Source organism: Psammomys obesus, unplaced genomic scaffold (assembly GCF_907164565.1).
Source record: "Psammomys obesus unplaced genomic scaffold, mPsaObe1.curated_primary_1811, whole genome shotgun sequence".
NCBI classification, from domain to species: Eukaryota; Metazoa; Chordata; class Mammalia; order Rodentia; family Muridae; genus Psammomys; species Psammomys obesus.
In genome coordinates this window covers 14350476-14361422 of record NW_026596109.1, presented here as the reverse complement: position 1 = coordinate 14361422, position 10947 = coordinate 14350476, and the positions used below count along the sequence as shown (strand labels likewise).

At 37.1% G+C, this 10947-nt stretch overlaps 2 protein-coding genes across 2 annotated transcripts in view; both read right to left on the bottom strand.

Annotated features, from left to right (window-relative positions):
• Positions 1-1593: 1593 nt before the first annotated feature.
• LOC129692407 (selection and upkeep of intraepithelial T-cells protein 7-like) lies at positions 1594-7430 on the bottom strand. The gene is made up of 3 exons (XM_055628746.1): positions 7352-7430; positions 2366-2713; positions 1594-1901 (listed from the first exon to the last, which is right to left on the bottom strand). Exons 1-3 carry the CDS (start codon positions 7428-7430, stop codon positions 1594-1596), a joined length of 735 nt encoding a protein of 244 aa, XP_055484721.1.
• A 418-nt stretch (positions 7431-7848) lies between these two features.
• LOC129692406 (putative selection and upkeep of intraepithelial T-cells protein 1 homolog) overlaps positions 7849-10947 on the bottom strand; it is a 34971-nt gene continuing 31872 nt past the window's right edge. The window contains exon 7 of the mRNA XM_055628745.1: positions 7849-7952. Within this exon, the coding sequence (XP_055484720.1) occupies positions 7849-7952 (104 nt within the window). The remainder of the gene's footprint in view (positions 7953-10947) is intronic.

The window sequence follows — 10947 nt, the reverse complement described above, 5'->3', positions numbered from 1 at the left end:
AGGGAATCTTAAGAAAGAAGGGGGAGATAGAAAGACCTGGAGGGGACAGGAGTTCCACAAGGAGAGAAAAAAAATCTGGGCACAGGGATCTTTTCTGAGACTGATTCTCCAACCAAGGACCATTCATGGAGATAACCTAGAACCCCTACACAGATGTAGCCCATGGCAGCTCAGTGTCCAAGTGGGTTTCATAGTAATGGGAACAGGGACTGTCTCTGACATGAACTCAATGACCTGCTCTTTGATCACCTCCCCCTGAGGGAGGAGCATCCTTACCAGGCAACAGAGGAAAACAATACAGCTAGCCCTGATGAGACATGATAGACTAGGATCAGATGGAAGGGGAGGAGGACCTCCCCTAACAGAAGATGAGAGGAGGGGCATGGGAAGAGAAGAGAGAGGGTAGGATTGGGAGGGGATGAAGGAGAGGGCTACAGTTGGGATACAAAATGAATAAACTCAAATTAAATAAAAAAAATAAAAAACTTAGAAATTAAAAAAATAAAAAGTCTCCTATTTTGGCTGATAATTTATCTTTCATGATTCAGTCTTATGAACTTAGAATTATTTGTTCTCTTTCAATGTTTTCCTCCCACCACATCTTTAGCACATCAGTATATCCCTTTATTTGTGCTTTAAAAGTATTTGTAGTATCTCATTCACTTTCTATTTGAGGCATTTCTTATTCTGTAGCTCATGCTGAACTAAACTCTGTCCTCCTGCCTCAGTCTTTCAAGTGCCATCCTCCCCAACTTCTAATTTCTATTCATTCTTGTGAAGTTTTCTGATATTACAGAAACCATTTCCATAGAGCCCTATTTAGTCGAAGCAACAGTTATTTTTTTTTTCAGTCATTTTCCTAATCCTACAAAGTAGTGTAGTTTTTTTTTAATCTTTAGTTTCTGTAGAAAAACAGTACATGTACTAGGGTCTAAAGGTATAAACCTTCCTCTTTTCACATACAGCCTGTTAATATGTGAAACTTAATTTTTGTATATAGGTGTTAGCTACGGGTAGCTTTGTTAAATATAAGACAACCTTTTTCTGTTTTTATTTATTTATCCATCATGTCTTCTGGGAGTAAGAAATGAACAGATAATAACACAATTTCCCTTTCACATAAACATATTTCTTGCTGCTGTTTTTACTGACATATCTCTTTTTTTGATTATGTATCTCACTCTCATATCATTTTCTATGTATTGAATTTATAGGAATTTAAAAATGCTAGTTCTAGCACTGAATGTCATGTGGCAGTAATCAACGTGTCATAATGGTATGATTCATTTTGGAATATGGTTATATGCCTTTCTAAAATGAGAAACCAGCTGACAACGATAGATATCATCTTTCATGTTACTGAACTAGCATCTTTTTAATCTTATACATAAACATTATTAGGTCTAGTGAAGTAACATTAAATGTCTCTAAAGCTCTAAGATATGCTTAATTATAAATTCCTACTGTTCAGCTTTTTTCTAATACCCTGTGCATATCAATGCTAAAGAGCCACAGTCAAAAGATGTACTACAATGCAGAAAGTCCTTAACACTAACTAATCCATTGGTTTGCTCTTGTGCTTCAAAATAACAATTAAACCCTCTTGGCTGGGCACTCACTTGCTATGAGGAGATTTATTTGCTTATCTTCACCCGTTAGAGGGTTAAGAACACAGCATGTGATACTCTTCTGTGATTGGTTTTTGAGGAGAAGAGTCATCTTCACATAGAAAAATCCATCTCCATCCTGTGAGTATGATATTGAAGAATAAGGAACTACATTCCCTGTGCTGTCTCTCCACTCCATTTGGGGCCGTGGGAACCACCCTTCTGAAAAACACTCCACAATGACACCATCACGACCAGAACTCTGAACATGGATTTGCATCTTCAATCCAAATGCTGGTGGGAATGACATGGAGATAAAAACATAGCAATTATGCTGAAGTTGGATAGACAGGATTGCATCTAATAACACACACGAATTGACTTCCATGGTTGATTTTCAAGTTAGACTAATTGTTTGCTCTGTGATGTCTATTGTCTGCATAGTGTATTTTTGAGGAATATATGTGACTTTTACTTATGACTTGTATATTTAAAAATGGCTCCCCTTTTCTGGGGAAAAGAGAGAGGAGAAAGAGGAAGGAGGAGAATAGGGCAGGGGACTGGGAAGAGAGGAGGGAAAGGGTACCCTTGGGATATAAAGTAAAATTTAAGAAAAGAATTTCATCATGAAATTTATAAAAAAAAAAGAAAAAAATGTAAAATATAAACAATCCATAACAAACCACCAAGATGATGTCCACATATTTCAGATTATTGGCACAAGGACCCTGGTATACTATGTTTCACAGACAAGTTACCTGCCACATGGAGTTTCATGAAGGCCACATCGCTGAAGCCATCATCACTAAATGAGCACTGGTAAGGCCCATCATCCGAAATGCTGATATTATGGATTCTGAGGGCCACTTTTCCCTTCCCAATGGCCTCTTTCACAAACTCTACACGATTCCCATATTCAGGTGCAGCTTCTCCATTCTTTCCATGGCCACCTCTGTATTGATAAACAAGTTTGGATTTGTCACCCCTGAACCAGCGCACCTCCATATCCTCCACACTGCGTGGTGGGGACACCTGGCAGCTGAGCTCAGCCTGGCCTCCTACTTTAGCCACCAAGTGTCCAGTGGGAGTAGTCACCATCAGATTCTCTGTGCAGAAAAATTGAAAATCAAAATAAATCTTTTTTATTACTTTTAAAATTTTTATTAATTACAGTTTATTCACTTTGTACCGCTCCATAGTTCCCTCCCTCTTCCTTTCCCAACCTTACCCTCCCCCCTTTTTCACCCATGTCCCTCCCCAAGTCCACTGATAGGGGAGGTCCTCCTCTCCTTTCTTCTGATCCTAGTCTATCAGGTCTCATCAGGAGTGGTTGCATTGTCTTCCTCTATGGCCTGGTAAGGATGCTCCCCCCTGAGGAGGAGGTGATCAAAGAGCAGGCCAATCAGTTCATGTCAGAGACAGTCCCTGTTCCCATTACTATGAAACCCACTTGGACACTGAACTGCCATGGGCTACATCTGTGCAGGGGTTCTTGGTTATCTCCATGCATACTACTTGGTTGAAGTATCAGTCTCATGAAAGACCCCTGTGCTCAGATTTTTTGGTTCTGTTGCTCTCCTTGTGGGGCTTCTGTCCTCTCCAGATCTTACTATTTCCCACTTCTTTCATAAGAGTCCCTGCACTCTGCCCAAAGTTTGGCCATAAGTCTCAGCATCTGCTTTGATAGTCTGCAGGGCAGAGCCTTTCAGAAGTCCTCAGTGGTAGGCTCCTGTCCTCTTCCCTGTTTTCTCCCTCTTCTGATGTCCACCCTCTTTGCCTTTCTGAATGGGGATTGAGCATTTTAGCCAGAGTCCTCCTTCTTGATTAGTTTCTTTAGATTTTAGTATGTTTATCCTATTTTATATATCTAATATCCACTTATGAGTGGGTATATACCCTTTGTGTCTTTCTGCTTTTGTAATATCTCACTTAGGATGATCTTTTCTAGTTCCCACCAGTTGCCTACAAATTTCATGATTTCCATATATCCAAATTTCATGATTTCCAAATATTCAAAAAATACTTAAATATACAACAAGGACATTTGATCAACCATGTTTATAGCAGCTTTATTTGTAATAGCCAGAAGCTGGAAACAATCCAGATCCCTCAGTTGAGGAATGGATACAGAAATTGTGGTACATCTACAATAATGGAATATTACTCAGCAAAATAAATCTTAAACAAAGAACTTCGCTGCCATACACTGCTAAGAAGATATCAAATCTTACCCATAAGGCCTAAATAATCTAAATATTCAACTCTGATTATATTCTGTTTCCTCTTTCAATATTTTTAAAAGTTTTATTTTTATTAATTTACTTTTATTATAATTTATTCACTTTGAATCCCAGCTGTAGCCCCCAACATTTTTGAAAGCCGACAATAGCTCATTCTTATCTTTAAAACAGGTTCTAGTGAAGTAGGAAGCCCCAAGGATCTGTCTTGCTACTTAAGAATTGTGGAAAAAGTTCTGTGCTATGATATTTTGCACTCTGGAATCTATGGAAGGCTGTTTATCACTTTCTGGGACAAAATACCTAAGAGAAGTAATTTAAATGAGAAAATATTATTTTGCTTCTGCTGGTAGATTCATATCATGGTAGACTGAGTCCACTTTCTCTTAGCCCTGTTGAGACCGAATGTTGACCCTTGAAACACAGTTGCTCATTGCCAGAAAGCACAGAGAGTGAGAAGGGCAAGGATAAGATCTTTCCAAAACGTTCTCCACTTGTCTAATTCCTTCAACTACACACTACTTCCTTCTTCACCCCCTCAGATAATGCTACACTATCTTGGATAATGCTATACTATCAAGAATCCATCAAGGTTCTGATCCATTGATGAAGGTGGAGCAACTGAAGTCTCATCACTTCTAAGTGGTTGGCTCTCACTGTTAGACACCCTTTAGCACCAGTGTGTCATGTGAGCAAAAACTTCAAAACCATATTGTAATGACCTTCACCTTCATTTGAAGGTTTGAGTCATTGTTGTTTTCAGTCATTTTCAGCTTTTATAACAGTATCACCTACCCACCCCAACCCTTAGTTTATTGGTGAGCAGCTGTGCATCTTTTCCAGGGCAGTCTGGGTAGCTTGTGAGAGCCGGAATGAGCAAGATCAATTCTATTTTCCAATTATTGGAGAGATTTGCTCGGATAATCGATTATTACCTCTGACTACAGAAGTGTAGTCAAAGAGGTGGTTAGTTATCTTGTAGCTTCTCCTAACGTTAAAACCTTACCCTTTCCTTACTAAGGTGGCATCCAGATTTCTCTACAGCTTTCAATTCATTTTATTTTAATTTGGAAATAGGGCATTCAAAACTGGGACTTTCAAAAACGACTGTGTATAAAGGGAGAACTGGAAAGTGAATGCAAATACACAGGGAAATGAACAGATTCTGAAGGCCACCGAGGAGGACTACAGGAACCAAATTTCAAAAGCGTTGAATGAAAATAATTCACAAGCAAATGCCAGAGAAGGAAGAAATCACGATTTCTACAGTCATCATATTATTTAAGTATTTATTTTTCAACAACAAAAATTCCAACACATAGAAAAAAGCATGGGAACATAGCTAATGAAAAGGAAAAAATAAGTTAGTCTGCCTGAAAAGGTGTATGACTGTTCTACTAGGTAAAGTCTTCAAAGCAACAATCATATCATATATCATATCATATACTCCTATAACTAAAGGGTGACTATGAAAGGCCAGGAAAAACACATATAAGCAGGTTAGAAATATAAGTAACAAGATTCAAAACAGAAAAGAGACTTAAAAGAAATTCAGGAACTGAAGGCTACCTCAGCTCCATGCCACTCTCTTATCCTGTGGTCCAAGTGGACAGTGAAACATGATCTAATAGTTTTCATTAATGTTTAAAGGTGCTGATATAACAACTGTCTTGTGAGATTTAAAAGCAAGCTTGAGATCCACCAACAGATGAACAAATAAGAATATGGTATATTCGTATAATTGACAACAGAGTTGCAATACTCATTTTGAAAAACCAAATTTTATTATCAATTAATAAAATTAAGCTTATTTACTTTCTTCTCCAATGTTTATGTAGTTTTGATTATCTGCCTTTGCCATTTCCTTCACTTCAATAACTCTGAACATATATTTCCAGGTAGGGATACTAATCACCAAGTCCCTTCTACTTTTGTTTGTCTAAGATGATGTCTATGTATCCTTTACATTTGAAGAATAATTAATATATTATGATATATAATCCTAAATTAGTGTGTTTTCCCCTGAATGTTTTAAATATTTTATTTCATCTATTTCTTGCTTGTATCATTTGTATAAAATTGTAGGTTAATTTTATCTTTCAAGAGGTGGGTCCCCTCTCCATCCAGGACTGCTAGTATTTTAAGTTTTATTTTCCATATTCATTATACTTTGGATTCTATATAGAGAGGTACTTTTTTTTTCTGTTTATTTTGGCTCTTACCGTGTTTGCTGTTTTCTGAGATTCATAGATCTATAGGGAGTGTTAGTCATGTTTTCATTGAATGTGTTTCTCTTCCTTTTTGACTTTCTTCTCCTTGTTTTCCCATTTTCTGCATATTAAACCTTCAAAGTGTCTCAGAGTTCTTAGATTTTCTCTGGAAAAGTCTTGGGCTTTCTTCTTTTTAGATATTTCTATGACTAATACCCAAGGTTCTATGTTCTTCCCTGAGCTTTGTCTGTTCAGTCTACTCACGAGCCCAAAAAAGAGGCATTCTTTATTTCTGCTATAGTGGTTTTTTATCTTTAGCATTTCTCTTCATTGCTTTCTCAAAAATTCTGTCTCTGACTATATTATCCATTGGTTCTTCCATGTCTTCCGTTTTGCCATTAGATAATTTCTAATATTAATTGTTAAATTGTTGGTGTGACAATTCCAGACTAACTATGTGGCTTTACTTACTCTATCCCTGTGGACTCTGGTTTTGATTGTTCAGTATGTCATGGAAAGTTTTCTTGGGAGTCAAATATATTACAATTTATCTACAATGATGGTATGTTTTAATGATGTGGACTAAGAAGTGTGGTGAAGAAAGAACAAGCACTCTGCAGTTTTATGATTTGGATTCAACCTTTTAGTGAACCTGAGTCTTTGCTTTGTGACCTTTCTGAGGGCTTCCAAGGTCTTTGTTTCCTAAGAAAGATAAGACAGAAAAGGTGGCTTGCGTTCATTATTACCCTGCTTCCAGGTCAGGCCTTGAAACTTAACAGTTAATACTTTGGGAAAATAGTTCATCTTGAAGGCTCTACTAATTAAGGTGAACAAATTTCAAACAATTACTTTCTCCATCACTCTATTCTCACATGAAAACCTGGTAGAAATGCACCACCTGGTAAAATGCACCACCCAGAGCCTACCAGTGATGGGGCTTATGCGGGTTTTTGTGATTCAAACACATTGAGGCTCTAGTAATTCAGTGATTTCAGCTTGTGTTTTACTACCTCACCACTTATAGTCTCAGAGGTGTCTTCTCTTCTCAGAGATTCCTGACCTACTAGATTTCTGCTTCTTTTTGGCTCTCTGCCTTGGGGGACAGAAGCACACCCTGTAATCTCACCATTTTGAATCTAGAAGTGTTGCTGACATTCACCTCTTTGTCTATTTTACTTACTAATGCAGTGAAGTGATGTTGCTAATCTCTTTCAGTATGGATACTGGGCACCAGAAGTCTATCTTACACCCTTTTTATAATTGCAGGGAATAACAAAAAGGTAAGTGTTCTTCTTACCTAATGTCAGCGTTATCACTTGCAGTAAAATGAGACACACATGATACCCAGAAAAATAAGAATAAGTAGGCTTCATCATATCTGGAAAGAACAATCAAGCAAGGTACATTAAATAAGATATGAGAGATAGCTAGACTAGACACACAAAATGAATTCATAATTTTAAAAGGAGACACACTTAAGTTTCCCATAAAAAATTTTCTTAGTGCTGCCGAAAATCAACTTGAAGTGCCAAGGTGGGTTTGTAACACTTGGGAGCCTCACCTTCTCTGACAACTAGTAGAGGGTGGAATGCAGATAAGGAGTATTAGGATGGGGCTCGGAAGAGAGGAGGGAGGGGACTGGGATCAGGCTGAAAGCAATTAAATAAATAGATAATAAATAAATATATGAAAACCCCACAAAAATAATATAATAAAATAAGAATTAACACAAAAAGAATAAGTCTTCTCAGTTTTGGAAAAAATAGAAGAGACTATCCTCACACATGGTTTTGATCAGAAGAGGACTTCCCGGTTCCTTTCTCCCTCTAGTTCACACTCTGTGGTTCCTCTAAACTTTTCACCAAGGTATCTAGTGAGCAGTTCTCCCAGCAGATTTGCTTAACAAACAGTGGAAGAAAAACATTTTAACTAAGTTAGAAGATATAGGGAATAAAAACACCCAGTCTAAACGCATAGGAGCATATATGTGAGAAAAAATGTAAGAAAAACATTTTTAATCTGGGTGATAAAAAATACATTGAAATTAAATAGTTGATTAATTAACGCCATTTATTAACAATTGTGTATGTTATTTCTAATCAGTGGAACACTGTTGAAACCTTTCAATTAGTAATTTTTGTTTGTTTTTTAAATTAATTTTAAATTTTATTACAATTTATTTACTTTGTATCCCAGCTGTATCCCCTCTCTCATCCCTTCCCAATCCCAGAGTCCTTTCCTACTCTTCTCCCAAGCCCTTCCCCCAGTCCACTTTCGTACTTTAAAATAGGAAAATGGTTTGTGACCATTGTTTTTGAAAATTGAAAAACAAGGACATAGCCTTACAAAAGAAAAGACCTGGATTAATCACACGTTAATGACTTTTCAAACCCACCAGAGGAAAAAAAAACATTTGAGAATAATTTTTTCATTGAAATTTGGGAACAAGAGTGGCCATATGAAGAAACATGAGCTAAAATATACTAATCTTAGAAAGAACCAAAGAATGCCACATATACTTACTGTATATGAATCACATGTATAATTTGTGAGTAAATTGTTTATATATATTAATGCATGGGTATAAAAGCCTTCAAAACAGCAGATATTGAAACTTTACATTATCTGGCTTCCTTTTTTTCATGAATTCAAATGGGGGTGCAGAGCACAAAGAACCAATTTTTCTTCTATACTAATTAGAGAATGTACCATTATTTAAGGTTTCTCCTACACCATCTAAGTTCCCTACATCAAAAATTACTGAGTTCAGAAAAAGAACAGAAATTCAGTCACTGAGCATGAGTAGAAATCCATGGCATATCATAGAGAGAGAAAAGTAATCCTATGTGATATTTCAGAGAAACAGAAGAAAAAAATCCTAAAATGTATATGGAACTACAAAAGACCACATGCAGTCAAAACAAACCTGAGAAAAGAGAGCAATGCCTGTGGGATTACCATACTAAGTTTCAATCTATATTACAGATCCACAGTAGTAAAAACACATTATACTGGCACAAAAAAAAAAAAAAGCATAAACCAATGGAACAAAATAGGAGACCCACACATATATACATATAACTGCAGTCTTTGATGTTTGACAAAGATGCCAAGAATACACACTGGATAAAAGACAGAATCTTCGGGGCTGGAGAGATGGCTCAGTGGTTAAGAGCACTGTATGCTCTTTCAAAGGCCCTGGGTTCAATTCCCAGCACCCACATGGCAGCTCACAATTGTCTGTAATGCTGATTCCAAAGAATCTGACATCTTCACACTAATGGACATAAAATAAAATTAAATAAATTATTTTAAAAAAAGACAGAATCTTCAACAAATGATGCTAAGGAAAAAGGATGAAGAATGAAATTAGAGTCCTATATATCACCCTGCAAAAATTTAAGCCCAAAATGTATCAAATGCTACGCTATGAACTTGAAACAGAAACTTGTAGGAGAAAATACAGGCAGTACCCTAAAAGAACCAGGTGCAGGAAAGGATTAACTCTCTGTATGCTGAAGAAAACAATTGAATGATAAAGAAGCTGCAGAGTGGGAAAGAATCTTTGCTAGCCATATATCTGGTTGAGAATTAATATCCAGAATATATAAAGACCCAACACATGTACACAAAAATAGTAAAAGAGGTCCAATTCAAAAATGAGATACAGATATGAATAGACAGTTCTCAAAAGTTAAAATGCAAGTGTAGAAGAAAAAATTTTCAAAATGTTAAGTGTTTTTAGTTATCAGAAAATGTAAATTTAAATCACTTTGATTTCCTGTTATCCAAATTAGAATACAAAACAAAGGATAGAAAAGAAACAAAGGAACAAACAAAACAAAACAAAGCAAAGCAAAGCAAAACAAAACAAAACCCAAGCAACAACAAATGCTGTCATCAGTGTGGGGAAAGGGACCACTTATTCTTTGTTGATGGGACTGCAACCTGCTGAAGCCGCTCTGGAAATCAATGTGGAGGTTCCTAAAGTAGGTATACCATTTGATCCAGCTACACTGCTCTGGGGTATATACCCAAAGAACACTATATCCTACTACAGAGACACTTGATTGTCCATGTTCAATGTTGGTCTCTTCATAATAGCCAGAAGATAGAAACTGCCTGGATATTCATCAACTAATAAATGAAAAGTGAAATGTGACATATTTAAATGTGGCATATTTATACAATGGAATATTATTCAGCCATTAAGGAAAATAACATTCACAGGTAAATGGATGAAGCTAGAAATAGATATTCAGAGTGAGGTACCCCAGAGCTACAAAAATAAAGGTCACATGTTTTCTCTCATTTGTAGGTGTTAGTTTTAGATTTTCAGATATTTGTGTTTCATTTGGAACATTCATAAGGGTCTATTAACTCTATTAACGAAACTCTGCTATGCAGAGTCTCCACCCAGCTGCACCTCAAAACAGATGCTGAGACTCAGATCCAAACATTGGGGAAGGTGTTTGGAGCCTTGTGGAAAAATGGGGAAAGGAGAAAAAGACTTGGTGGTGACAGGAACCAACTGACCAGCGCCAAGAGGGCCTAATGAGACTGAAGCACCAACCATGGCCTGGACCTAGGCTGGCTACAAGATGTAGCCTATGGGCAGTTCAGGTCTCATGTGGGTCTTCTAATAAGGGGAACGAGAGTTCTCTCTGATATGGACTCTCTTTCCAGCTTTTCAAATTGCCTTGCCAGGCCACAGGAGAAGAGGACAAGGACACACTCAGCTCTGATAAGACTTGATGAGCTGGATGGATGGGAAGGGAGGCTCCCCTTTACAGAGAAATAGGGGAGGGGGATGCGGGAAAAGGAGGGAAGGTAGGGCTGGGAGGTGAGGAAGGATGGGACTAAGGCTAGGATGTAAAGTTAATGAATGAATAA

Excerpts from the sequence above, each read along its gene's own strand:
- LOC129692407 (XM_055628746.1), bottom strand. The coding sequence starts at position 7,430 with ATGATGAAGCCTACTTATTCTTATTTTTCTGGGTATCATGTGTGTCTC. Across the intron at positions 2,714-7,351 it reads AGTGATAACGCTGACATTAG|AGAATCTGATGGTGACTACT; the intron begins GTAAGAAGAACA and ends TTTTCTGCACAG. Across the intron at positions 1,902-2,365 it reads CATGAAACTCCATGTGGCAG|CATTTGGATTGAAGATGCAA; the intron begins GTAACTTGTCTG and ends CATTCCCACCAG.